Here is a 25,915-nt window from a genome sequence, read left to right as displayed (position 1 = left end):
GTAGTTTTCCCCAACATGTATAATAAAAAAATAAATATTGATTTTTTCACTACATCAAAAATAGAATAAATTAAATATCCGATAGGAAGTCGCTAAAATACCACATTACCTACGGTTTACTCATTTTTACCCGCAGGCAACAAAGAAATCGTCGTTATTATTCATCAAGTGCTTCCTGGTGAATGTAATAATATAAGACATGGGGGGAGGGGGATTTATGGGAAGGGTTCCCCAAAGATTTTGCCTTATAGTTGAAAATGCCTAATTCGGTCAGATTAGGTGGGGGGCAAACAGATGAACAAATAGTTAAATGAGCGAAGACAAAACCTTCGGTAATATTTAATTTGTAAGATGATTATATAACATTAAAAATTATACAACAATAAATATCAAACAGATACAACAGTCATTTTACAATGGTTTTTCGTTTTTTTTGTATATTTTGTTTGTTTGTACATTGTTAAACTTACACAAGAGTAAAAAAAAAAAAAGCCTGAGTACACGACAAGTAGTATTATGATAATAGTAATTTTATTAAAAAATACTCATAATTTCGTTTAACAAAACATGTACGTGTAAAAAACGTACTTAATAATTATCAAATTAAAAATACTAAATAAAACACATCGTAAAGTATATTATGCACACAAATTATTTACACGGTTACAATATTATTATATTATATAAGAAACGCAGAACTTCCGTTGTAATATATATAAAACCAATAACAAAAAAAAAAAAAAATAATAATTATAACATTGATTACAGGTGATAACATTCAACTTAAAAAAAAAAAAAAAAAACTAGTACGAGTAAAATAAATAATGATTACTTATCACTTACAAATATATTTATATTTATTATATATATAAAATAAAGCTTTTATACACTACACATAAGAAAAGTTAGAATATAATATTATTATTATTATTATTATTGTAGAAACATAAAAATCGTATTTACTAAATACTATTATTAAAAATAAATGTACAATCAGAAAATATATTCGTTACCAAGAGAAAGCGAACCCAAATACATAATACATAATAATATATATATATATATATATATATATATATATATAGATACAGAATACACATGTTTTAAATGAGTGCACAAGACAGACGGTTCTGCTCGCGTTTAAATAATAATAATATTAATAATTATAATAATCATAGTAATAATAATAATAATGACTAAATAGGTTTATCAGTCCGCTAAGAACCATTTGCGTTATGGCTACTGCGTTAACATGGTTAAATTATTGGTAAATACGAGCCGTGGTATGGTACAAAGCGTAGTAAAAATGATGTTCGGTGGCTGCGATTGCGCACGATCGAGCAGAGTAGTTTTAAGTTATGTACAATAGTCAGTGGAAGAAAGTTAACGCGTTCATTGTTACACACTCGAACAAATATAAATTACTTTTTTTTTTTTACCAAGTCGAGTGTATTTTTGTATAATATTATGTATTATTATCTGTAATAATATGTCATTTGCTACTTAACAACTATATCGACACAAACAAACAAACAAAAAACTAATAAGCTAATTTTATAAGGTAATTTCATACTATACAAACAAACAAAAAAAAGTATACGAGCTTTATATTATTATTATAATGATTAATTATTATATTATGTAGTTTATGAATGTTGAGATCAATATGACCATAATCGATTAGGAAACATTACCACTAAAAAACCTTAACTTATTATTATTTTTTTTTTACACGTAAAAAGGGCGTTTAGAATTCATTGATCGAGCTTTGCGGTCGAGTAGTACGATAATTCTAAACGCGCTGTACATATAATTCATTTTAAAAAAAAGGGATATTTATGTTAGGTTATTTGTTATTATTATTTTACCGAAAACAAAGTTAACGAAATTGCATCTATATAATAAAAACGGGTATAATATCTTAGACGATAACAAAATGAGCGTATGGCTAATAGCGACAACGGCGAATATACATAAAGTTATAACTTGTTTACAAGAATAGGCAGAATACATTAAAGTTATTAATTCTGCAAATCAGTCTTCTCGGTAGTATCGACAACTTGTTTTGTTTTCCAACCTGAAATCATACACACAATAGTTATTAACATTTATTTTAGAATAATATTCATAATATACCGAATAAACTCGTTTCAGTACGAACGTCAACACGTTCATTTCGATTTGTATAGTATTTAATTTCATAAAAAGCAATATATATATATATATATAAATATTAAAAAAATGTTTCACTACTACTTTTTTTTTCAAATTTAAGAATTAACTTGTGTTTTCGCAGTATACGTAACATATGATTTTGAGAATAGTTTTCACTTCAGTTCAAGATGAGACCGAGCAAAACCCTAAACACATTTAACGGTACCGACGTTACGGACATCTGATAAGAAATTATGTGTTTTCAATTTTGGACATTAAAAATGAATATATTATATAAATATATATTTAGTTTGTATATTTGTTCAATGGCCCGTCATTGATAAATGTTGTCGAATAATTGTGTGATTACCTGCGGCTCACGTATGTGCTTATGTCCGTAGTGATGTTAATGGAAGAATTCCATGTGTTCTCTATGATTATTCCTTTGGTCTGTCTTTTGGTGACCGAATAAGATTTCACTATAGAATTTTCCTGTTCCACAAACACGCGACTGATTTGTTGAATCGTAACTGAAAAATAAAATACTCGTCAGACAAGCGTATCCTTATTGAGGATATTTTAATATAAATACTAACCTTCGGTTTTGTCGATTGTCGACATGGTAACACGAGCTGCAAATTTTCTCTTCATGTATCTCCGGCCTTTAAATATAGTCAAATACTCCGTTTTTTTGGCGCTGGTTGGCGATTCGTTTAAACTAAATTTGGGTATCATTCGCTTGTCTAATAAAAAAACAAATACAATTCGGAATTAGTATAGTTCATAAATTGTAAACAATAAACATTGACAAGATGATTACAAAGATTTAAAAAAGCTGGAAATCAACAAAAATCATAAATATTAATTAAAATATTTCCATCGACAATTGGCCGAAAACGACGAAACGCGTCGCTCTTGGCTATCGCTTTTCAGGAAATAAGTCTATTACATACAATACAATACAATATATGAAAAAAATAGATTGACAGAATAGGTTAAGAAAAAGAGAGAATAAATGAAAAATTGAAAAACTTAGCAAGAAGACATACTGTAATAGTAAAGATACATAAACAAACAAAAACATGCTTTTCAATAAGTAAACAAATGTTTAAAAAAAAAAAAAAAGAATTGTCAAACACTGCGTTGGTAATACACATAAAGCTTGTACACAATTTTTCTTATTTTTTTTAGATGTAATTAAATAAAAAAATTTCCTTTTCTAACTTATATTGTGCAGATGTGCAAAAACCATTTTTTTTTTTGTAAATTAACAACTCCGCCGAACGTAACAACAAGGCAACGGTCGTAAACTGACAACCTACGTTTCGCAAATCCCACGGGTTAGAAAATCAACAATGCAATTTTTTGATTGGAATCCTATTCATGGGACAAGTACAGAAATTATCACACAGACTCTGCTCAAATAGAATTCATAGCTACATTATCAAAACCAAAGAAATTGGATTTTTGACATTTTCTACGTGGTGGCAAATTTGAATAAAACATAATTCGTTCGGATAACTAGAAGAATGCAAGCAGCACACACACATCAACAAGACATCATTACTTTAGTAATCGATGTAAAAACAAAATATATATATTTATATATACAACAACGGATACGAGCGTAATTCTCTAAATGGAAATCCCACAAATGATAATCTAGCGATGGAACAAATAATAATAACGGCAAATAATTTATAATAAAAAAAAAAAAAAAAAAAAAGAGATCAATATTCTTACCTAAGATCTTAGGGTAAAGATGATTTGATAGATGCAATTTCGTCAAATAAATTTAATACAAATTTAGTTTAAGTTATAAAAAGAAGGTTAAGTTAATTAATTATTTTTTTTTTTTAATCGAATGATTATTTTTTTTTTTTAATTGATAAATATTATTTATTTAAATAAATAACGTGTAAGAAAATCAAATATTGAGTTATGAAAATTACTTTCGAAAAACCGATTGGATACAGAGTTAAATAATTTATAATCTAGTAATATTATAATACTTGGAAATTGGTAAATCAATTTTTGTTTTTTTTGTTTTTTTTACAGGAAATACTTAAAACAGTACTTACGTATAGATAATATTAGTTTTAATTTTACCGATAGAATAACAAATCAATCAAATCAAAAACTCCACAGATAGAATTAAATAGGTAATCGCGTTGTCCGGCACCGTAGATCTTCAACAGTAAATGTTCACAGCGTAATTTTAAAATCAACTTATTTCGTTCAGCCAGTGTTATTAAGTTCAAAAATAACTTTTATGCAAACTCGGTGTTCAAGAAGAAAGTCTTACAAATTAAACAAAATAAAATAATGATCCGTTTAATTTTTTTTCCAACGGAGCTAATAAACGAATACTACGTTGATGTTGTTGAATTATTGAAAAACTGTTTTCGGAATATTATTAAGAGTTTGTTTTTTAATTTAAAGTAAAAAGGAAGAAAAAATGAGCAATCTTAAATTATCACAGTTTGTTAAAAATATTAAATTAAATCACAGAATGTTGTAAAAAAAACATTTCTCAGTTAATTTGATGATATATATATATTAATCGTTTAAGCTCGGAATGTAGAAAAAAAAAAGAAAATTAATTTAATAAAAAACATTTGACTATACACAAGAGAAGAACCAAAAAAAAAAAAAAAGACGTTCGATTAAGACAGACCGGAAGCGGCAACGACGACGTTACGGGAACGCTTTGCTTTTTTTTTCTTATCCTTCTTTTTGTCCTGATGTTTTTTCTTTTTCTTTCTTCGACTTATGTGAACAGTTTCCGCCGCCGTTTGCTGATCGTTTGGCGGTTCAGTTGTTGTTGTCGACAACTGTTGTTTTACATGGGCGGCGGTGTTAGATATTATTTCACCGTTAGCGGCTGGGTCCGCGTGCAACGCATCACCGCTGGTGTTGTATCTGTGACGGTTCGAGATCATCATCAAGTTGTGAGCGGCGTTCACGGCTTCTAAACTGTCGTCCAACAAAGCGTGCTCGGGGACAGCCGTGGCGATGGTTTCCACCAGCGACGGTATGCTACAGTCGGACAACGATGGCGAGTTGGGCACTGCGTTAATAACAGACAGATTGGGCGAACCGAACGGCACGGAATTGTCCGACGGTACGTTTACAGGCGACCCCCCGTAATACGAGGGATTTCGATGAACTTGAGCGTTAGGAACTTGGAGGGGATGTGTGGTCGCGTGGCAAGAGAACTCCGGCGCGTCAGAAGAGTAAGAAGAACAATGACTGCGGTGGTGGTGGTGGTGGTGGTTTTTGGTTTTACCTTTCAACAGTGTAAACGACGACGACGACGACGATTCGGTCGTCACCAGTCGGTGTGATGTGTTTTTCACGTGGTGGTGGTGGTGATGGTGTGATGATGACTGATGTGTGGTGTCTACAGGGGAATGGCGATGCTGTGGCGGCGGGACGTTATCCGACAGACCCTCCACGAATTTCGTGTGTGATGTATGATGGGTTATGTTGTTCTCGATAATGTATTTTAACGGCGGGTAGGAGGACGACGGGCTGTGTGCTCTTTCCGCGAAATACATTTGCGCCGCGTCGTTTGGCGAACGCTGCATTTCGAAAGCGCGAGACGCACTCGTCGGTCGATAAGAGGCAGTAGGAGGCGGCGACCTTTCCTCCAACGCGTGGTAGTCGTAGCGCGTCGTACTCGGCACCGCTGCTGCTGCTACGTTGCAGTCGACCGCCGCTTGATAAGAAGTCGGCGGCGGCGGCGGCAAAGGTTTCACGACGTACTGATAAGACGACGACGACGACTCTTGTTTTCTCGGCACCGAGTGTCTGCGTATGTAATTGAGTATTTCTTTACAGCGATACGGCAGAGCGGAATCGTTGACCGGATGGCTCTGGCACTTCCTCTGCAGACATTCCGCCGTCATTTCCGTCCCGGCTTCGGAAAACATAGTAAACGCGTATTGGAAATTCTTAACGCACTTGTTCATGTCGTCGATCATTTCGGAAACGGGCCGATCCGTGACGGTCCGGTTGAAACGGTTTACCAAACATTTCTTCCACCTGAACGGCTCGCTCTTTTTCATGTTCACGTAGTTCAACAGTATGTTCTGGTTGAAGTTTATTTTGTACTCCATTTCGCCGCAGATCTCGCACAGACACCGTTTGTCCAGCCGCACCAGTTCGGGTATGTTCAGCCAGTCCTTCGGGTCCGATTGCAACAAATGGTTGTACTTGAATTGGATTTGGAAACGGATGAAATCGAACTGCACCGTGAACTCGTGCCTGAGTTTCTCGCCCACCTCTTGGGTTATGGGATAATGACAACCGTTCGTGCAATATGGGTACATACAAAGATATAACTTACCGCGTTCGTACAAGTACAACATCCCTTCGTATGGACTAGGAGCGTTGGTGCCGCCTTTAGGAGGCGCCTTTGCACCAGTTGCGTCCGCCGTTTGATTTTCACTCGACGCGTGGCCGTCGTTGGCGGCGGGCGGATGATCGCGACGATTCTTAGGGGAACTCAAGTCTAGACTCCCGTCGGCTTGCACTCTGGCCGGCCGTTTATCGTCCACGGGATCGACCGCAGACGACGATTGAGTAACGGCGGCGGCGGCGGCGATCGAGTTCTCAGCCGACGACATGACATTAGGAACGTCTTGAAACTGCTGATACGTTGCAGCGTTCAATATTTTTTCACTCGGATTCAGATTTTTTTTAGGAACTACAATGTTGACTACGGAATGCGACAAATCGTCACTGGACATTGCGTACAATACTCGGTGGTTTGCCGTGCTCGCACCACCGCCGCCGTCTTGACCACAGCCGACGGGCCATCTATAATGTATGTTACAGCCGTTACTGTTGTCGGGCATCATCACGTCCGTTCCGTTGATGACGGAAGACCGTCTGTCCGCCAGTTGACGATGATGGCCGTCGAGCAGCAGATTAGGAACGGGCGAATAATTGAGATTTCTATAGTTCAATAATTCATTGTTGTGGTGGGCGGTCGGCGACGGACCGTCGGCAGTGTTGTGCAACTCCGACGAGTTGTCGTACGTGCCGGTTTGGCTGTTGCCCAAAGCCACGTAATCGTACAACGTCTTGCTGGTCACGGGCGAAGCGATTGGTACGGCGGCGTAGCCGTTTGTCAACAACCGATTGTCGCCATGACTGTTATCGAATCGCTGCACTTTGGTGGAATACACGTACTCGTCGGCGGCCGAATGCGGCGTGGCCCGTTTGCGCCTGTTCTCAAACTGATCCGAACTGCCGCCGCCGTTGTTGACCGCGGTACCGTAATACACTTGTTGTTGGGGGCTCCTCTTGTCGTCGCCCAAGAAGTAACTCTGGGGCGAATGCAGTGGCATTTCCGACCGACTCCTCAACGGCATCGAAACGATTTCCATCGATTCCGGATACAGTTGCTCCGACGTTTTCACGGTGGGCCATTCGGCGGGACCGAGTTGTTTGAAATTGTTAAACATCGGTTTCAGACATGTCGACATCGATATGCTGTTCGGGCAATTGACAATGTCCTCGGAATCGACGTTTGGTATTTGGATGTCCATCGAGTTGTCGCTGAAGTCGTCGCACATCTCGACCATGCTGATTTTCTCGTTACTGTAATGCAGGTTAATCGTGTTTATGCTGCTCAGGGTGGAGGAAATCGTGTTCGTATCGTTCAGCGATTGCGCCAGGAGTTTCGTCGACGAGACGGCGGCGGCGGTAGGCGAACTGCCGGATTTCGCCGACAACGATCGATGCAGTTCGTAAGCCGCCGAAGCGGACGAGCAGTTACGAATGGACATCTTGTCGTCGACGTCGTACAGCAGTCTTCGGTCGTCCATTTGTTGTTGTTGGCCGAAAGAACACGAATTCGACGATAACATGGGCATGCTTTTTACTTGCACGGGTTTCTGCTGCAGCGTTGCCTGCGCCTCGTTGTTGCGGCCACCGACTGTACCGTGATGATGATCCACGTCGGCTTTCATTAAATTACTTACGCTGATCTGAGGCTTACCCATCGTCGTCGTATCGTTACTACTACGATTGTTTTGCGCGTGGATAATCGGTAAATCCGATATCGACGGGCCCTTGTTCATGGCTATGTCGGTGGAGTTTATGGAAACGGGCGACAACACGTTGACCACTTCCAAGTCTTGTGTGTTCGAGTTGATTTCGTTTTCGCCGTGTTCAATGCCACGGGTGGCTTCCTGCTGGTGCATTGGCATTGCGTGGGCGTACTTTCCGATTGCCTTGACGGGCGACCTCCTGGTCGAGTTCATTTCCGCCGAACTGCTCCTCAGAGACAAACGGCTGCTGTCTTTAGGACTCTTGGGTTCGATGTCCGAACTCGGCGTTTCTATTTCGATTTGATCCGGGCTGTCGATAACGTGCTGGGATTCGGAAGAGTCAGCGTCCTCTTGATTGCAGTCCCATTCGTTGGACAGCACTTCGCTGGCTTGACTATTGGAATTGACCGTTTCTAAATTGTCAATGTTTTTCTCGATAATCTCCAGATGGCTGTGGTTGTCGTCCGTCGAACTGTTCGAGTCGTTTTCGTTGGACAAGTCGACGAACGCCGCCGACGCCGCTATTCGTCGTTCGTCCGCCAGTCGTCTCGCGGCGGATTTACTACCGGAGAAGTCAGAGCTAACAACCGCATTATTAACAACGTTCTGCGCGTTTTTAGATTGGTCACCACATATTGAATCATTACTAGAACCACCGCCGCCGCCGCCGACGCTTTTGGCGTTCCCTTGTTTCGTCGAGCTCTGACTAACGGAAGCGGCGGTACAACAGCTGTTGTTATTATATTGGGAACGGGACTTTGATTCAATACTATCGTCTTCTAAAAAAGAAATTTTTGGCAACTTTGGGTTAGAAGGGGAATGAGAATTGCGTCTCTTTTTTCCTCTTCTCGATTCCGTGTCGTTAACTACAGCGTATGTAAATGGAATTCTATTAACAATTACCGTTGCTAGTTCAATTTCTTCCACTTTTTTCGTTTCGCTGTACGGTCCGAACATTATGCATTTCAGATTGTCTTTGAACGTGTCGTCGTCGGTCGACTGTTCGTTTGACATTTCACCGTTGTTCGATTCGTCGTTTCCGGTCGATTCCGGTTCGTCTTGGGGCTCGAAGTTATACTTGATTTTCCTCAACAAGCTATTCCAGGAACCGGTGACGGGTATCAACGGCTTTAAATGTTCATCAAAGTCATTACTCTGCAACACACGGCGAAAATTCATTTAGCTATGCAATATAATATAATAGTGCAGCAAAACACCGTCTTAAGAACATTTGAAAAAAAAACAAAACAAATTATAAAGGTATAGAGGAGGCAAAGGGTTGTCAGGAGATGAACTATTGCTATAGTATTGTATGACAATACTACTTCTCGGTGTGGTTCCTTTTGACATAGAAACAACGATCTCCCTCGTCAGATCCTAAACTCATTTGATTGTCAACAGTCTTATTCTTCGACAAGTAATAAAAAAGCTCGTCTGACGAAGAAGTATTTATTTAATTACTCTGAAACACTATGGAAATTGAAAACGGTTATTTTCCAGCTCGGTCCAACTCGCACAGAAAACAATGAGAATCTGCACGTTGGAACGCACTAATCAATCCAATCGAGTTGTTAATGCAATAAGAAATCAGAAAACGGATTCGAATTCTTCATATTTTTTTTTATATACATTTTGCACTTAAAATCGAACCCCGTTATTAATTTAAGTAGTGTTGGGTAAAATTTAACTTGATAAATAATGGACAATCTGTTTATATTTTGTAATATATTGAAAACATATTATCACCTGAATCAATTTAAAATTTATTTTTTAAATAAATAAAAATTCATTTAAACATATATATTTTGTTTACCTCAAATTATTAAAAATTGTATTGGTTATTTATAAATGTATGTATTTAAAACCAAAAATAAATAACAAATAACAGAATAATTTTGTTATAACTAATTGAACAAAATGTGATTAATTAAAAAATAATTTTACAATACACTTTAATTAAAATCAAATGGAGACGGTCAACATCTCTAGATCAGAAGATCCTAAGAAGCATTCGAATGCGTTTTCAGTTTCAGCGATAAGCATCATTACATCGGAAAGTAAATAACCGTTTTCAAATCTCGTTAATAACGATAATTTTTTTTAAAAATATTAACCATAAACAACATTTGATTCTTACCCATTTTTGAATAACATTTTCACTTTTATCAAATATTTCCGACATTGCAGGACATCTTTGTTTACAACGCTTGATAATCGATTTCATCGTATTTGAATTAGTTTCTTTTTTAACGTCCAATATATCCTAAACATACACCAACGATTTTAGTAATTAAAAAAGTACACACATCAATTCACAAATCAACCGTGTATTTTTTAATTTTATTAACGCGTTTGGTTGGACCACATCGAATGTTTCTTTGATGGCGCACAAAAAAAACTAAGAACATATTTTCTATTTTTTTTATTATAAAAACATTATCAAAGGGGCGAAAATCTAATTAAAAAAATAACCACTAATTGAAATGTTATTGTAAGTCCTAATAATAAAAATTAGTTTCATCTCTAATTTGAGTTATTTCCAAAAATGTATAACGCCTTAAGGCGTTCGGCGTAGCAAAATGAGCGTGACATCCTCAGAACTCGTTGTTTTTATTTTTTTAAACCGACAGTATTTTAATAGTAAAAAAAAAAAAATTATTAGCAAGCAATTGATTTGAAGTAATAATGCTAATCCGTTTTAATGTATTAATGTAAAAGATTTTAATTGCCTACAACAAATATCGTACCACATCATACAAAAATCCAACCATAATGGTGTGTTAATACAGTTTCGATTCTTATAAAAAAAATACCTTACCTTAAAACATTCTTTAAGTGATAAATTTGCATTGAACAATACAGTAGAAATATTTTGCCGATCTCTTTCGGACATATCGTTAGTGCCGTTTTGCGACATGGTCAATTTCGGCCAATTGGGCCATTTAAATTTTTGGTACAACTTCATAAAGTCAGAAGGAGGATGAATTTTTCTCAAAAGTTTTCGTAAATCGTCTTGTTCTCTCCTTTTGTCACCGTCTTTCAAAGTAACACAAATGATTTTTTTCCAAAGCTTGCAACACAAAATTAATCGCAAGTAGGTGAAAAATTCTATTTTTGAAGGAATGGGTTGATATAAGATTTTTCTGAAATAATAAAAATAATTTATCAATAATTATTATCATTATATTAAATTAATAAAAACAATAATTTTTATTCTAATTATGCATACTTGAGAAGTGTACGATTGATCAAACTGAAATATTTAGAATTTTAATTTATCAATAAATAACTCTCTCATAATAACTTAATTTCAACTTTGTGTTTTGTAAAAGAAAAAATTAAATAAAACAAATTAATCAGAAGAAGATAACTTATAAGTATTTTAAATGTCTATTGCCAAAAATCATTGTCGGCAATAAAAAGACAAAAATCAACTTTTAAATAAATAAATAAATTTCCATTTCTTTTAATAACATTTACTTTTTCCATTTATATATAAATTTAACCATACTTTTTTGTGTTTCAATGTGATTATCGATACTAAAATGTTTTCAACAGATTACCGATGAAATAACATTCAAAACTTGTATCGATAAAAACAATGTTTAAATTTTATTAATATTAGTATTTGATCAATCGAAAATGCTTTCACGAATAACTCATTAATTATTCCGTTACATTGTAAAACTCACTTTAACATTACACGCGTAATGTATCCGTACTGAGAAGTACCATAAAAAATATAATATGATTGAAATATAGAATCAATCGTGAAATCGATTGAGGCGTTACCTAAAAATCAAAACATCAATTAGGATAAGGTAACATTTGACTTATTTATAGCGGCATCAGAGTCAAAACTGAAATAACTCCAAATTATAAACCATTTGAACAACTAGTTCTTTAAGTAAAATTTTAAAACAAATTGGTGGCTCGAATAAAATATATTCTCAAATCAAATTTACAAGCCACGACACATTTTTAAATTGAACTTGAATTAGTCGATTGGATATTTTGATTTAATATAATTCAATTTGTTTTTTCAAAATTTAATTTGTTTACAGTTTTTTACTCGATGTGCTTCCTAATTTATCTCATACCAACAAATAACTTACTCAAATATAAACTAAGGCTTGCAATGATTTTATTGGATATTTTTTTCTCAATTCCGTTGTAACGTCTGTAACAAATAAAATAGTTGTTAATGTTGAACATTTTTGTGTAAAAATAATAATAATTAAGCACGTAAATGCATAAGAAATACGATAAAAATTGATGGCCATAGCAGCCGCAGCTTGTTGGAATTCAGTTTTGATGTGATCACATATATAGATAATTATATCTTTAAGACATTTAATAAAAAAAATTGAAATTAACACATTTAGGATATTTTATTTTATTTTTACTATGTATTTATGAAATACATATTTTTTTATAAAACATTAGGTCAAAACACATATCTGTTTAACAATTAATAATATGTTATTATAAGTAGGTACGATTTGTCAATAAAAAGAAAACAATATCTATAACCTATCTATTCTGAAGTCTATTTATATAAATTGGTTTTCTTTTTTAATTTTTTTTTAGCAAAATTAGGTAATAACTTACTGAGAAGACATTAATTCCAAATCGATATAATAAGCCAATAACGATGCCATTTTTTCAAGGTATATAGTATCCGATAAATCCTAAAACAAAATTAAAAATAATTAAACACATGTTTTAAACGTAACCATACCTTAGTAGTATAGGTATATACAAACAATGATACTGGATAATTATATCTTTGTATTGTTATAGATAATTCAGTTTATATATAAAATATTTAATAACAATTTTTCAGGTTTACTGTAATTTGTAGCTTAGTTTTTCGATTTTTAGATAAATGTTTTTAGTTATTTTCTGAATTTATTTATTTAGTTATTTAACTGAATCACCCTTTACATAACATATACAAGTAATAATGTTTTTAAAAAAAAATTAAATTGCTTAAATACTTACTTGTCTTAAATGACCATAATATGTCCGAAAAAATAATAAAGACTGAGAAAGATAGGTTTTAACTAAATTAGATTTGTTGACTTTATTTCTGCAATCGATAACTTCTGGCAACAGTTTACTGTGAACACAAGGAAATATATATGTAAAATTATTATTAAAAAAAAAATAATTATAATAATCGTAAAACGTTGTTTATTCGAAATTAAAAAAAATGTTCTATGGTTTCCTTGACCTTTTTTTTTTTATTAATGTCAATTGATAATAAATATAAATAACCTTTTTTGTTTATGCAAATCGTAAATATAAGGAACACGAGAGTTGTGAATTTTAATTGGTCTAAATTGGAAAAACAGTGAATTTAGTAATTGGGATCGACAAGAAACATACTTAATGCTCGTCAAATAAAAGTTAAATTCATTTTAAGACAATTAAAATCTGAGTAGGGAATAATTTTATGAACACAAAAAGTTCAATTATACAACATTAAATATGTTACTTACTCTTGAAAAAAAATAAGTAAACCGTTGACAATGTCTTTATTTATCTTAGCAGTTAGATCTCGACACAGTAACCGGAAGCCGGCTAACCATTTGATGAAAGACAATTCTGTTAATGTTTCTTGACAATCGATATATTTTGGCAATTTTTCCAAATTGCACATATTTTCCTCTAAGTGCGTACTTTCAGTTGGGTCATCTAAAAAAACACGACACACTGTTACACAATATATAATATACTACAAATTACATCATGCTATAAAATTCTTGAAAATATTTTAACCCTTTCGCCACAGGGATGGCAACGATATATATAGGGATACTACCTCATCGATACATCGAAGCTTTTGATACTCTAATGCAATATATACCACCGATATTTAAACACTGAGGAAAATGTCTTTGGTTCACTAAAACTTAGTAAGTTTTTAACTGTGTTTGTTTTTTTTTTTTTTGTAATTTATAATTTTCAAGAATTTGTTGCTACCAAGAGAAAACTATAGATGTATAAGTTTTCTCTTGATTTTGTTACAAGTCACAATGGATTATTTTATATTTAATGTAATTCGTTAATGATAAAATATTATATATTTTTTTTTCTTTATACCTAAAGGTTTTCAATTTTGTTTATTTAATAACAATAGGCATAAGCAGAAGCTTTAAATGGTGGTGCCAGTATAGTAATATAATATATAACTTATACAATTATGAACAAATATTTTTTATACTAATATATCAGTTAAATGGCTGTTGATACATTGATAACCTTGATAACGATATATCGATAGCGTTAAATTTTTTGCTATCATTACTTTTCGGTCACAAATTGTTTTGGTGTAGCGATTTATGGTCTTAATAATATAAGAAAACTGTTGTTATATTTTTATGGAAAATATCGATACGTAACATTGTTCTACATTATTTTTGGCGATAACAAAATTAAAAAAAAAAAATAATTTGTCCTACCCATAGAATGCAATGACTGACAAATTTTTAAAAGCAAGTTATGACACTATATTTCTAAAAGTTTTTACATAAATTCCAAATCAAACAGTGCCTTGCAGTGATCATCAGTGTTTCTTAGTAGTTTATTTAAAAATCAATTAAAGAAAACAAAATAATTAGTGTAATACATTTTTTAGCGCTTAATCGAAGCTTTGTTTTTCAAATGAAGCAAAATAACGGCTATTTAATGTTTACTTATAACTTAAAAGGAAAAAATTAATACAAATTTTTAAACAAATATACTTAAAATGAACAGATAAATTTGACAATTTGGTAGCGAATAATCATTTACACAATTTTGTGTACCTAAGACCTGTGACTTATACTCAAAATATTGAGCGGTTACAGTAAGAGCCTAACGGCAAAGTTACAAACACAAATAACTATGTAAAATGTTTTTAAACTTACTATCATAAATATAAAAAATTTAATTCATTATCCGTCTAAAATTAAACATTTATTTTTCAAATAAAAAATATACATTTCAGTATTATAATTCTGATATTTACTTTGTTTTAAATGTTCTGTTAACCAACAAGTACCTTTCATCTTATTGAATTATTAGTATTTTTTTTTTTATTCATTATTTCGTTTTGATCATAGTTATTTGTTTTATAATGTTATTTGTAGTAGTCTGCTAAAAATTACAATGAATTTTGAGCTTTTCTGAAGGCAAATAAAAAGTTTTCCCCTAAAGAATGCAATTGCCTTTATTAACCTTTTTTTTCCGCAATTGAGTACATTTATCTCAGTTTAAGAAGCAAGTCCAACATCTAAACTCCTCAAAAAGTTCTAAAAAACTGCACCAACAAATCAACGCAGCATTATCGTTCAATATTGTTTTCTTTTGTTGCCCATAATATGTGGTATATAATGTTTTAAATTTTCAACGGAATTCAAATTAAATGTTGACTATGAGGCTGAAACTCCTTATCACTTTAAATGAGTATCACCAACCAAAATGACCAAATAGACCAGCAGCGTCAGAAACGTCCATGGACGTTAAGAGACAACATCTCTTTCTCACAATTCATTCATCTTTTTCTATTCCATTCGGTGTGCCATTTGTTAATTTTTAGACTGTCTTTTCTATGAACTAATAAGTACTATGTGTATGTTGTTGCTTAATATTTCTTTTGCTACAGTGTCGGCTCTTATATTTCCCATTACACTAAGGTAGCCCGGGATCCATCCATGTTAACTTGATATGTTTGTTGCTCTTGTTCAGAAAGTTTATAGTTGTTGAAGCTTGAGTGGGGTATCGTACTTACATATCTTGCGGTTACTCACACTTGAATAGATTGACTAGACTACCTACATTTTGGAATACTTGCACATTCCATCTTCAGGACTGTGGTTTGATGTTGCTCATACCATGGTCTACAGGAAACCACTAAAAATGATTTCCTTAAAGTTGTTTTCATTTTATAACTGTTCAGTTGGCTCAAATTTAACACTACACAACTTTGTATGTCTTCAATGGTTTGGAATTTTATTTTTACTTTCTAAAGAGAGTTATCATAGACTTTCAATCTGTACTGACTCAATAATAAATACCATTGAAAAACCTGAAGCGGACAATCGCAAACCTCAGTAAAATCAATACCAAATACAACAAAAACTGCAAACTGAAAAAAAAAAAGAATGCCCAAGTATTTAGAGCAGATTTCTGGACATGAAAATAGCCACCTACCTTCAACTTTGTGTCGAGGCACGCTACAAAAAATATTCACTATAAGAGTACACCAAAAGTTAACTTAAAATATTTAACCTTTAAATTTTTGTCCTAAAAAAAAAAATTGATAAAAAAAAACCAGTCAAGGTTAACTCGAGTTGACATTTTATTTTTAAAAATACGTTTTGCTTTTACAATCAAACGGAAAACAGTTTTATGCGACCAATTTCAATTTAAAAAATATTGACTTGCACCATTTTATCTTTGAAAAGCTTATTTACACATATCTGACTAACATTTGGACATAACAGTCCGAACCTATAAAACTGCTGGCTGCTGGCAAGCAGCCCTGAAAAATATTCCACACACCTGGCGCCAGAACATCCTGCCAACAAAACCAAAAAAAAATTCATTCTGCAAAGAGACAAACCCATACTACTATCAAACCGATTGTAAACAGAAATTTTGAAGACGGGCAGTTTTTTTCAACAAATGAACCGTACAATTCTCGCTCCATATTTATTCAACTGAAATTTACTGTTTAATAGTTGAAAACAAAAAAATAATTTTTATACTGCAGTATTTTCTCACATGTGTATTTCATGTTTACTTAACAATAAGATGTATCAGCAACAGATATTGTTTTTTAAACAAAGGTTATTATGTTACTACCGACTATGACTAATGTGCAAACAACCTTTGAGCTATATTCCAAAGTAACATAATCGAAAAAAAAACAAAATATTGGACAAATTAGATACCTATTAAATTTTACAATGTACATTGTCCAAAGTAACATATTACATGACCGTAAAGAGAAACTGCTAAAAATAGATAGGAAAAACAATAAGAGTATATTATTATTTAAGACCAACTACAAACGAGATAACACAAAGATTACAATACTTCTTTACTCACCAAACATGACAGACAACAACAATGTAAAATATTTACAAATATAAAGAATACATAATACTACTTCAGATATTACATTTCAATAGCGTCGACTATGACCAAACCCAATACTCAAAATGAAATGAATTTGACTCGATAAGCTTATCTACAAAAACCACAACGTATATACTTTATGTAAACATATACACCACTTATGAAAAGCCAATGATCTAAAGTGTCAAAGAATAATTATTAATTGATTAGTAATATACTTTATTACAGACTAAATGATTTTACCGAAACGAAAAAACTGTTTGATATGCTCTTCATTAGTAAGTACCGATCATTATGATTGATTGAGGCGAAAGTGTTGGCGAGCAACATTGCTGCTCCAAATGGTCATAAATACCGTACCATAATGATATATTTTTAATAATAACGAAGTAAAACTATTAATTAGGGAATGCTCTTTGTGGCCGAGGACTTGTGTGATGATGAAAAAAAAAACCGTAACTCATTTTTTTAGGTACTGAAATATCACGTTACAACAATGTAAATTTGTAAGTAAATTTACAAGAATACAATTACTAACTCAACTTTTAAAAAGAGAATATTATAAAAAAAATTTAATTTAATTAAATAATTTTACCTGTAGAAATATTAAATTAAAAGCGAGGCATGGCAAAGTAAAGGGAACACGGTAAAGGTCGCTAAAGATCTCAAAAAGTATTCAATTATTTAAACTACGGGAATTGTTTACCATTTCTTTTAACAAAGATCAACTTATCAAAGAGAGCTGATGTTATAAGGTTAATAGGAAAGGCTGTTTGCACTTAAGAATGAAGTAGAGTTCATCCTAATGTTTCAGTATTGTTAAGCTACCTTCAAAATGTTTAGCAAAGTTGGCGCAGCAAACAATCATTAATCGCTCAACGCTGTCGAAAACTGCACTTTTAACATTAGTAGCTTGTTGTTCAATTATTAATTTTATTGTTATTATTATAATGAAAAGGTATTGTTCAATGAAATAGATAACCAGTGAAGTAAAGGAAAGAGCACAGCGAGGTCATATCGTTTCATAGAATAATCTCAATGGAAAACCATTAAAACCACTCAGGAAAACGTTTCAACACAATTCTATAGAAGGTAAAAAACAGAATAAAACATAGGTAAAAATATTCATTATTATTAATTTATTAGAGTTATGACAGCAGAGGTCATTAGCCAACAATCACATTAGGTCAAATTTTAAGTTAATATATATTGTAAAATACTTTAGTTATTAGTTTATCATAGTTGTCTGCAGTTAATGTGTTAACACTATTTTTTTTTTTAGGTATATTTAATTAAATAAAAATATACTTAAGTAAAATATAATCTAAATGTTAGAAAAACAGACGATAAAAAAAAAACCATTCCTAATACAACAACTGCGAAAAAAAATGTATACCTAATCAAAACAATTTGAAATTAACTGATTTATAGAAATTCTAATTCGTTTCCTTCTCCTTATACCATACAAAAGAGCGTCAAACCAGCTAAACCAGTATCTCTCTTCATAAATTTCTATCTTTTGTCATTTTATTATTCATTCCAACACACACCTTCATGTTTTAACATATCACATCCACCCACTTCTTGTTTACTTAAACTTCTAAATCCCTCTACCGTGATTTTTCTAACTTGTCTTACTATTTCACTTTCCTCTCTTTTTCTAACAACGCTTCCAACATCTCAATCTGTTTTCTTTTCTCAGTTACCTTTATTCTCTGTTAGGTTAGATCCCAATAGGCAATACAATACAAACGGTTCAGATATCTGTTGACTGTTGATTCATTCACACATAGCAACCTAGAAATTAGCAAAGGTCTAAATGTAGAGTTCCTTTCTTTTTTTGGGGCTGTTTTTTCTAAATAAAAAAAAAATGGACAGATTTTTAATGAAATTGTATATTAAAGCCCTATTCGGTGTAATTTTCATTTCTTGTGTCCTAAAACTTAGCTCGAAAAAGAGAAATCATAGGTCAGATCACAAAAAAAAACACACCATTGTAAAAACAATACTTTTTCATCTATGCATTAAAGCTAAAATGCAACTTGAACCTCAATAAAAAAAAAACGTTCACATGTTTTAATAAACAAAAACCTAAATTTTGTACGAGAAAAAACTTTATACAAATTATAATAAAACCACACACAAGTTGTGTGTTGTAAAACACAAGTGTTTTATTAAATTCTTATGGGCAACAACAATATATACCTAAACTTACGATTGCAAATAGTAATGAAATAGTTTCACTGAACATTGGATAAGCTTAACATGATGTACACGCTACAATATGTGTTTCCCTTATACGTTTATTATTTTATTATACTTACCCCCCTCAGCTAAGCACATTATCTAAAACAGGCAACGTAGCAGTCGTATGAATTTGAACTGTGTATGTCTCAACAAATGTGACCACGCCACACAGGCTGCCATAAAGTTTAGATAACAATATGTTAAACTAAAGACCTATTAACACAATATCCATTTTAAGACTTATGTAAAAATATTATAATGTCTAATTAATTTTTATTTCCTTCATTATAATAATCGTAATTACTTTTTTCTTATTTTTTTTTTTATATATTGACGGCAGAAAGTTAAATTAACCTAACCAAATAAAATAATTTACGTCTTTGCTCATGTTATATGTTGATACTAACCCCGTAACAAACAACTACATTAATCCGTAAGAGGTTACTGGATTATTAGGTTATAAAAAACGTATAGATAAAACAAATGCAAGGCTTTGAACCAAAAAACACTCTAAAAGCAACCTAAACAACGTAGATTTTGAAAACAAAACCCAGCGTAATAGGGTCGAGGCATAATTATTATAACTGAACATAATTAAATCACCTTCGACTAATAATTCATGTGAAACTGTCAATTGTAAAAGAGTATCATAAATAAATCACTTTATTGACAAAAAATGTATTTATAATTTTTTAGGTTTCCTCAATAAAAAATCATGAATTTTTTTTTTAAAATGTTTTTTTGAGAATATTACAACGTATTGAATATTTAGGATGGACGATTAGAACTCGTAATACATCTGAGAATTATTTATTATGATAAAAAAAATGTACATAATTAAAATCTAAATCCTAGTAATAAACTAGATTCATCAACTGTCTTTCTTAATAACTCCTTCCCATTGTTACCATTAGGCACTATAGTAATAAACAATATTATATCAAAAATATTTTTTAAATACATTTTTGTCGATTTGTTCACACGTAGCAACTGGAAATTGAAAGCCAAATAAAAGGAAAGTATTTAGTATTTAAAAAAAAAAACCTTTTAAGATCTGCATTAAAGCTAAAATATTCCCATATGGACACATAGAGAGAAAGTGAAATAGCAATTTTTAATTGTATAAAAAAGATCTAATTTCAAAATAATCAAAGAAAGGCAAATAGTGTAATAAAATCAAAACAGTGACACATTAACCCGTAGCTGGTACAGTAATAAGAAACCTCATAAGATGTACATTGATAAGCGGTGTATGATAGAATACAAAAAATTCAACATTGAAATGCCTATCTACTGGAATTTAAAACATGATACATAACAATAATCCCCACCAACCGAAAAGAAAAAATCTACAAGATTTACTGATAAGTACAAAATACAAAATATGTGAACATAAATAATCAGGAATTTTATTAAATTAAACGTGGATGATGTAAAAAATGTTATAATTAAAAGAACAAATACAAAATTATTAATGTCGCGATGAAAGTAAGTCATCAGTAGCGGAAAATAAACCTAAGACCAGTGATTTTATAATAGTCAGTTAGTCCAATCCGTAGGAATTTCAAAGAACCTGATTATTGTTTAGTTTCAACTGTAGCGCAAAGCACACCATAGAGGTGTATAGGAAGCTTAAATCATGCCGTCACCATAAACCAGTACTGGTAGTGCGTTACATGAAAGGGACAACGACAATAATATTATTGCTTTGATTTTGATTTTAACTATTAATGAACTCCATGGAAAAAATTAACTAATAGTTGAACTTTTTTATAATAAAACCATTGATACTTAAGTGACAAAACAAATTGACAAAAGTGAAATCTTCTTACTATATAATAATATTGAACTAAAAATTAAAATAACTAGTACAATTACTACTAACTTTTAATACAAAAAAAACAACAAACTTATTATTAGAACTTTTTTAATAGCAAAACCATTTACATAAAGGAAAAAAATAAAACATGATAATTAAAAACAACTTTGGACGATCAAGCTAACAAACACCTATAGTCAAATAAATGATCCGTAAACTTTAAAAATTCTGCAGTACCTCCTCGAAGAAGTATTACTTTTAAGATGTTATTGTTCTCTTCCAAATAGATGTATCAATAGAGTAACTAAATAATTATTTCTAACGCTTGTATATAAATGAGAAGTATCAAAAGAAAATGAATTTTTTGTCGTTGTTGAAAAAAATAATAAATTTTTATCTAAAACATTTTTAAGTCCTTAAGCTGATTGAGCCCAGGAAGTCACAAACTAAAACTGTTGAACACAATCTCAAATAACTTTTTAAAGGTCGCGCTTTGTATTGTTTTGTTGTCACCGTTGCTTTCGAATTAATGGATAGAAAATTATGTGCAAGAACTACCAGACAAGTTTTTCTACTATAGTTTTACTAGAAATAGGAATACTTTACAAAACTAAATTTTAAGACTCGGTGCACTCGATGTAAAAACTAATTAGGTATTTTAGAAAATAGTTCCTTCCATTTACCCATTTACATTATAATTTTCTTATGCCTCATATAAGTAGAGGAGGGGTGGCAGACATCGTCTTTTCACAATGGTGCGGAAGAAAACTGAGCTTAGGAGCATTTTTACCCCGCCACATATTTTTTGTATCTTTTTATATGATTGATATTGTACAATAGTCGAAATATGGTCAGGCTTTTCAGTCTTAGTACCTACGTTCATGTGTGGTAAACAGAGACATCAAAATAACTACTTCCAAATCCCATTAAAAAGTACTTACTATTTATTTGTTTATAATATTGAAATAGATACTAATAATAATTTTTATACCACCTATATAAAACATACATTAAATATCTATAGAACCTACATTATATATGCCGACACACCAAATCGACCGATCATGCTATTAAATGCAGTTTGGTTCAAAGCCTTAAATAAAAATGTACAGCAATTATTAGATAAATAATGTATTTATATTAACACATAATGTGTGAATTCCTTTTAAAATCAAAGTAATCATTACGTCTTGTTAGTTTTTCGACCGTCAATATAAATTTAATAGTACAGGAATAAAAGGTGTAAAAAGTGACAGCTTTAAAAATTGGATTGACGAAATGCTCAACATAATAAAATAGTATACTGCATTATAGCAATTCAAAGGTGCTCAGATTTTTAACTTATATACAGGACAATATTTACTGAGAGTGTCCGAAAAATAGTGAAAATACTGAGAACTAACAAAATTGACAAAAACAAACACATAATTTGACAAAGTTTGAGTGTAGTTTCTAATCAGAAGAATAATCGACAAAATTCCATAGTTGTAAAAGATGATTTAATGGAGTAATAGTTTTTAGTCATTTTTCCAACAGCATTGGAGTGATGATGTCTATAAAAATAATAGGCTGTTTCCACTTTTTACAAATACATAATCGAGAGACCGTTAATTAATTACCAGGAGCATATTAATTTAATTACCGACATTCCTGTAGGTCACAAAAAGTCTGAGCACCTCGATCAGTAATACCAACAATGTACATATTTATATAACTAACATTTACGTAGGCTGGCAACGACAAAGACGGTCGAGTGTGGTTAGCTGATGTTACAACCTAACACCTGTAATTTTGCCAGTTATCGATAAAATTCCAAATCTAAAGCAATATCTTACAATAACAATACAGTATATTCTAAAAACTCTTAAACTAACATTTTTAAACATTTTATTCAAAAATATATAATTTGAGGTAAATAATATTTAAATTAGTCAGATTGAAACAATTAAAAAAATTTACTTCAAAATTGAATTTATGAAATTTTAGAAAAGTCTTTATGGAAGGGTAATTAAAAATTGTTTATATTTCTATTTCTATCTACATCAATCTCTATTACGATCCTTTTTATTTTTTTTCTCCTCACAACATTAAATATACAACCTATTTTCCAGACTATTAGATCTACCGTTAAGTTAATAATTTCTTAAACCTTATTTTTATCAAATATTTAACTTGAACACGTAATGAGAATCCTAACTATTATTTAGAACATAAATCTTATTTCAAGCGAAAATTCATAGAAGGGTATTTAAATTGTTTTTTTTCTTTTAACAATACTCCAATTAAAATATAGTTGGAATGCAGTGAGATGAAGGCGGTTTTTAATTAGTACTACAGTAAATTATAGTTAGAAAACGCTTTGATAAAAATCTCTAGTTATAACGGTGTAGGATATCGGTAACACTCATTAGAGTCATTGCCAATATTGAATTCAAAATTGTGTTTTCAATAATTTATTAGTCTTATAGGTTTTCCTGGAAAAACTAAATTAGCAGCTACAAAATGTTTACTGGACCTACTAAAAAGAAACATTCTTCTCAACAAAAATCAATGGTGAAATTAATATTATTGAAATAAATAGTCAAATCAACTAAAATGTTGCCATTTATTTTTTTTTTAACATAACTTAATATTATACTAAAAAAAACAATAATAATTACAACTAATTAAAAAGGAATTTTAATTGTTTTTTTTTAATTTCCATCGAATATCTTCTAGTTATAAAACTGAAAGTAATGAGACAATGTATCTTATGGTTAGTACCTATTTATATCAAATTGTTTTCCAGTCAAAGACTGTTGTTATCATGACATAACTAAGTGTTACATTTATTTATTTATACACCCAGTTCCTGTTAAACAATAGAAACATTTCAATGAAAAGGTCATTAGAGGACACAATTACTCGTAACACTAGCTAACCACAGTTTACCGCCAATTCATATATTCAGGTCTTGTACATACGACACATTTCTTCATAATTAGAACAATATAAAATTACAAATTTTTTGCCTTTAATTCCTGTACTTTAAACAAGTTTCACCAAAGTACGAGGCATATATTTCTTATGCCTCTAAAGAAAACTATCCTACATTGTGAACAAAAAAAAACATAAATAGACCGAAAAATTATTAACATTTTTATGAACTGTACCATAGTGCCAAATATATCATTTACTTGATAGGTACATTCATAATTAAACATATTTAACCCGATACTACAACTGAGGTCAAGTAAATATAGTTTACATATTATGTTCTCTCAGTAAGCAGTAAAATATAAAAAAACGGTTTGCCCATTCTGCAGTAAGTAATAGATTTACGGCCACACCTTAAAGACACGCCAAATGACAATAATTAATAACGTGATGCGATCGACAGCATCGCACCGCAACCGTAAGATTCCAAAAATGAATCGGCACAGTTTTCATTACTATCGATCAATGCAAGGCAGTTCAAAATATAATCGGTAGTACTTGCGAAGCATCGGAAACAGATAAAACTACCTACCGTCCGTAGTGGACATCGAAAGGCGGCAAGCGCTTACCTGAGCTTAGGCATTTTCGCCTGCGGATGTCGGTCTGGATGGGTTGCAAGTCCGCTGGAGACGGACGATAGACGGTCGGACGCATCTCGGCGCCCGCAGAGTTCCGTGGATCGTGTCGGCCGGCCGGCTAATGCAGCAATCGGCTACGCGACAGCGTGCACTGTTGTCAGTGAGCAGCAGACGGCCACCATTGTCCAGTCCAGTAACCGCGTAAACGGCCGCACACCTTTCACGCGAGAATGGCGTCGGCGCCCATGTTTACACAGTGAGAGAACTCTTGTCCGGCCGTTTACCCGTTTGCGCAGAAAATCAACATAACGGCCAACGGGTGAATCGCGCAACAGCTGCAGAGGTAATGGCCGACCGACGGACGGCCGGATCAATTGACGGCGAGACGCAAATGCTAATCGGCCGAGCTCGGGGTCCGGCAAACGGCGACGACGGCGTACGGCGTGCGCGGCGGTACACTACGGCCAACGATAATATCCACGAGCCGATAGTTCGGGCTGTAACCCATTAAAATTGTTTGTGAAAAAAAAAAAAGAAATGATAAACGCTCGAAACTCACAAGCGCATAGTACGCGATTTCGGACGATACACTCGACGGGGCACGGAATTATCGCTATAGCCGTCCGTCATAATACATACTATTATATATAATAATAATATTATGCACATATAGATATGTGTTATAAACAGTTTCGGCTGTATATGTTACTTTTTCCCCTATCGCGCGGCGTTGCTGGCCTGCTGCTGCTGCTGCTGCCGCCGCCGCCGTCGAGTACAGCACGGTAGCCGCCGTGTAGTAGGGATCCGGAACGGACATGCGCAGTGCGGCCCGAAAAAATCAGCTGTTGCCATTGGCAACGGCCGTGCGGCGGCTTACGCAGTAATTCTATTTGTTGATTTTGTGTAGGGGTCTCTTTGTGGAGTCTCGAATCGACGCTGGGATTTAAATC

At 32.6% G+C, this 25,915-nt stretch overlaps 1 protein-coding gene across 3 annotated transcripts; it reads right to left on the bottom strand.

Annotated features, from left to right (window-relative positions):
• Positions 1 to 1,068: 1,068 nt before the first annotated feature.
• LOC126834896 (uncharacterized) lies at positions 1,069 to 25,696 on the bottom strand. Of its 3 annotated transcripts, XM_050567107.1 has the most exons (13): positions 16,416 to 16,900; positions 15,441 to 16,350; positions 13,721 to 13,916; positions 13,221 to 13,338; positions 12,828 to 12,907; positions 12,332 to 12,396; positions 11,909 to 12,008; positions 11,035 to 11,359; positions 10,354 to 10,479; positions 3,898 to 9,371; positions 2,751 to 2,897; positions 2,525 to 2,684; positions 1,069 to 2,077 (listed from the first exon to the last, which is right to left on the bottom strand). In XM_050567107.1, exons 2-10 carry the CDS (start codon positions 15,463 to 15,465, stop codon positions 4,821 to 4,823), a joined length of 5,586 nt encoding a protein of 1,861 aa, XP_050423064.1. In that variant the 5' UTR covers positions 15,466 to 16,350; positions 16,416 to 16,900; the 3' UTR covers positions 1,069 to 2,077; positions 2,525 to 2,684; positions 2,751 to 2,897; positions 3,898 to 4,820. The 3 variants fall into 3 exon arrangements, with proteins under 3 accessions (XP_050423064.1, XP_050423063.1, XP_050423065.1); XM_050567106.1 differs by lacking the exons at positions 15,441 to 16,350; positions 16,416 to 16,900 and adding an exon at positions 24,957 to 25,696; XM_050567108.1 differs by lacking the exon at positions 15,441 to 16,350 and having other exon boundaries at positions 16,416 to 16,899.
• Between the last annotated feature and the right edge of the window lie 219 nt (positions 25,697 to 25,915).

This window comes from Adelges cooleyi, unplaced genomic scaffold (assembly GCF_023614345.1).
Source record: "Adelges cooleyi isolate 19-005CV unplaced genomic scaffold, UGA_ACOO_1.1 ACOO_flye_CR_arks_rails_tigmint_CR_PRNA_21, whole genome shotgun sequence".
NCBI classification, from domain to species: Eukaryota; Metazoa; Arthropoda; class Insecta; order Hemiptera; family Adelgidae; genus Adelges; species Adelges cooleyi.
This window is presented reverse-complemented; position numbering and strand designations above follow the sequence as displayed.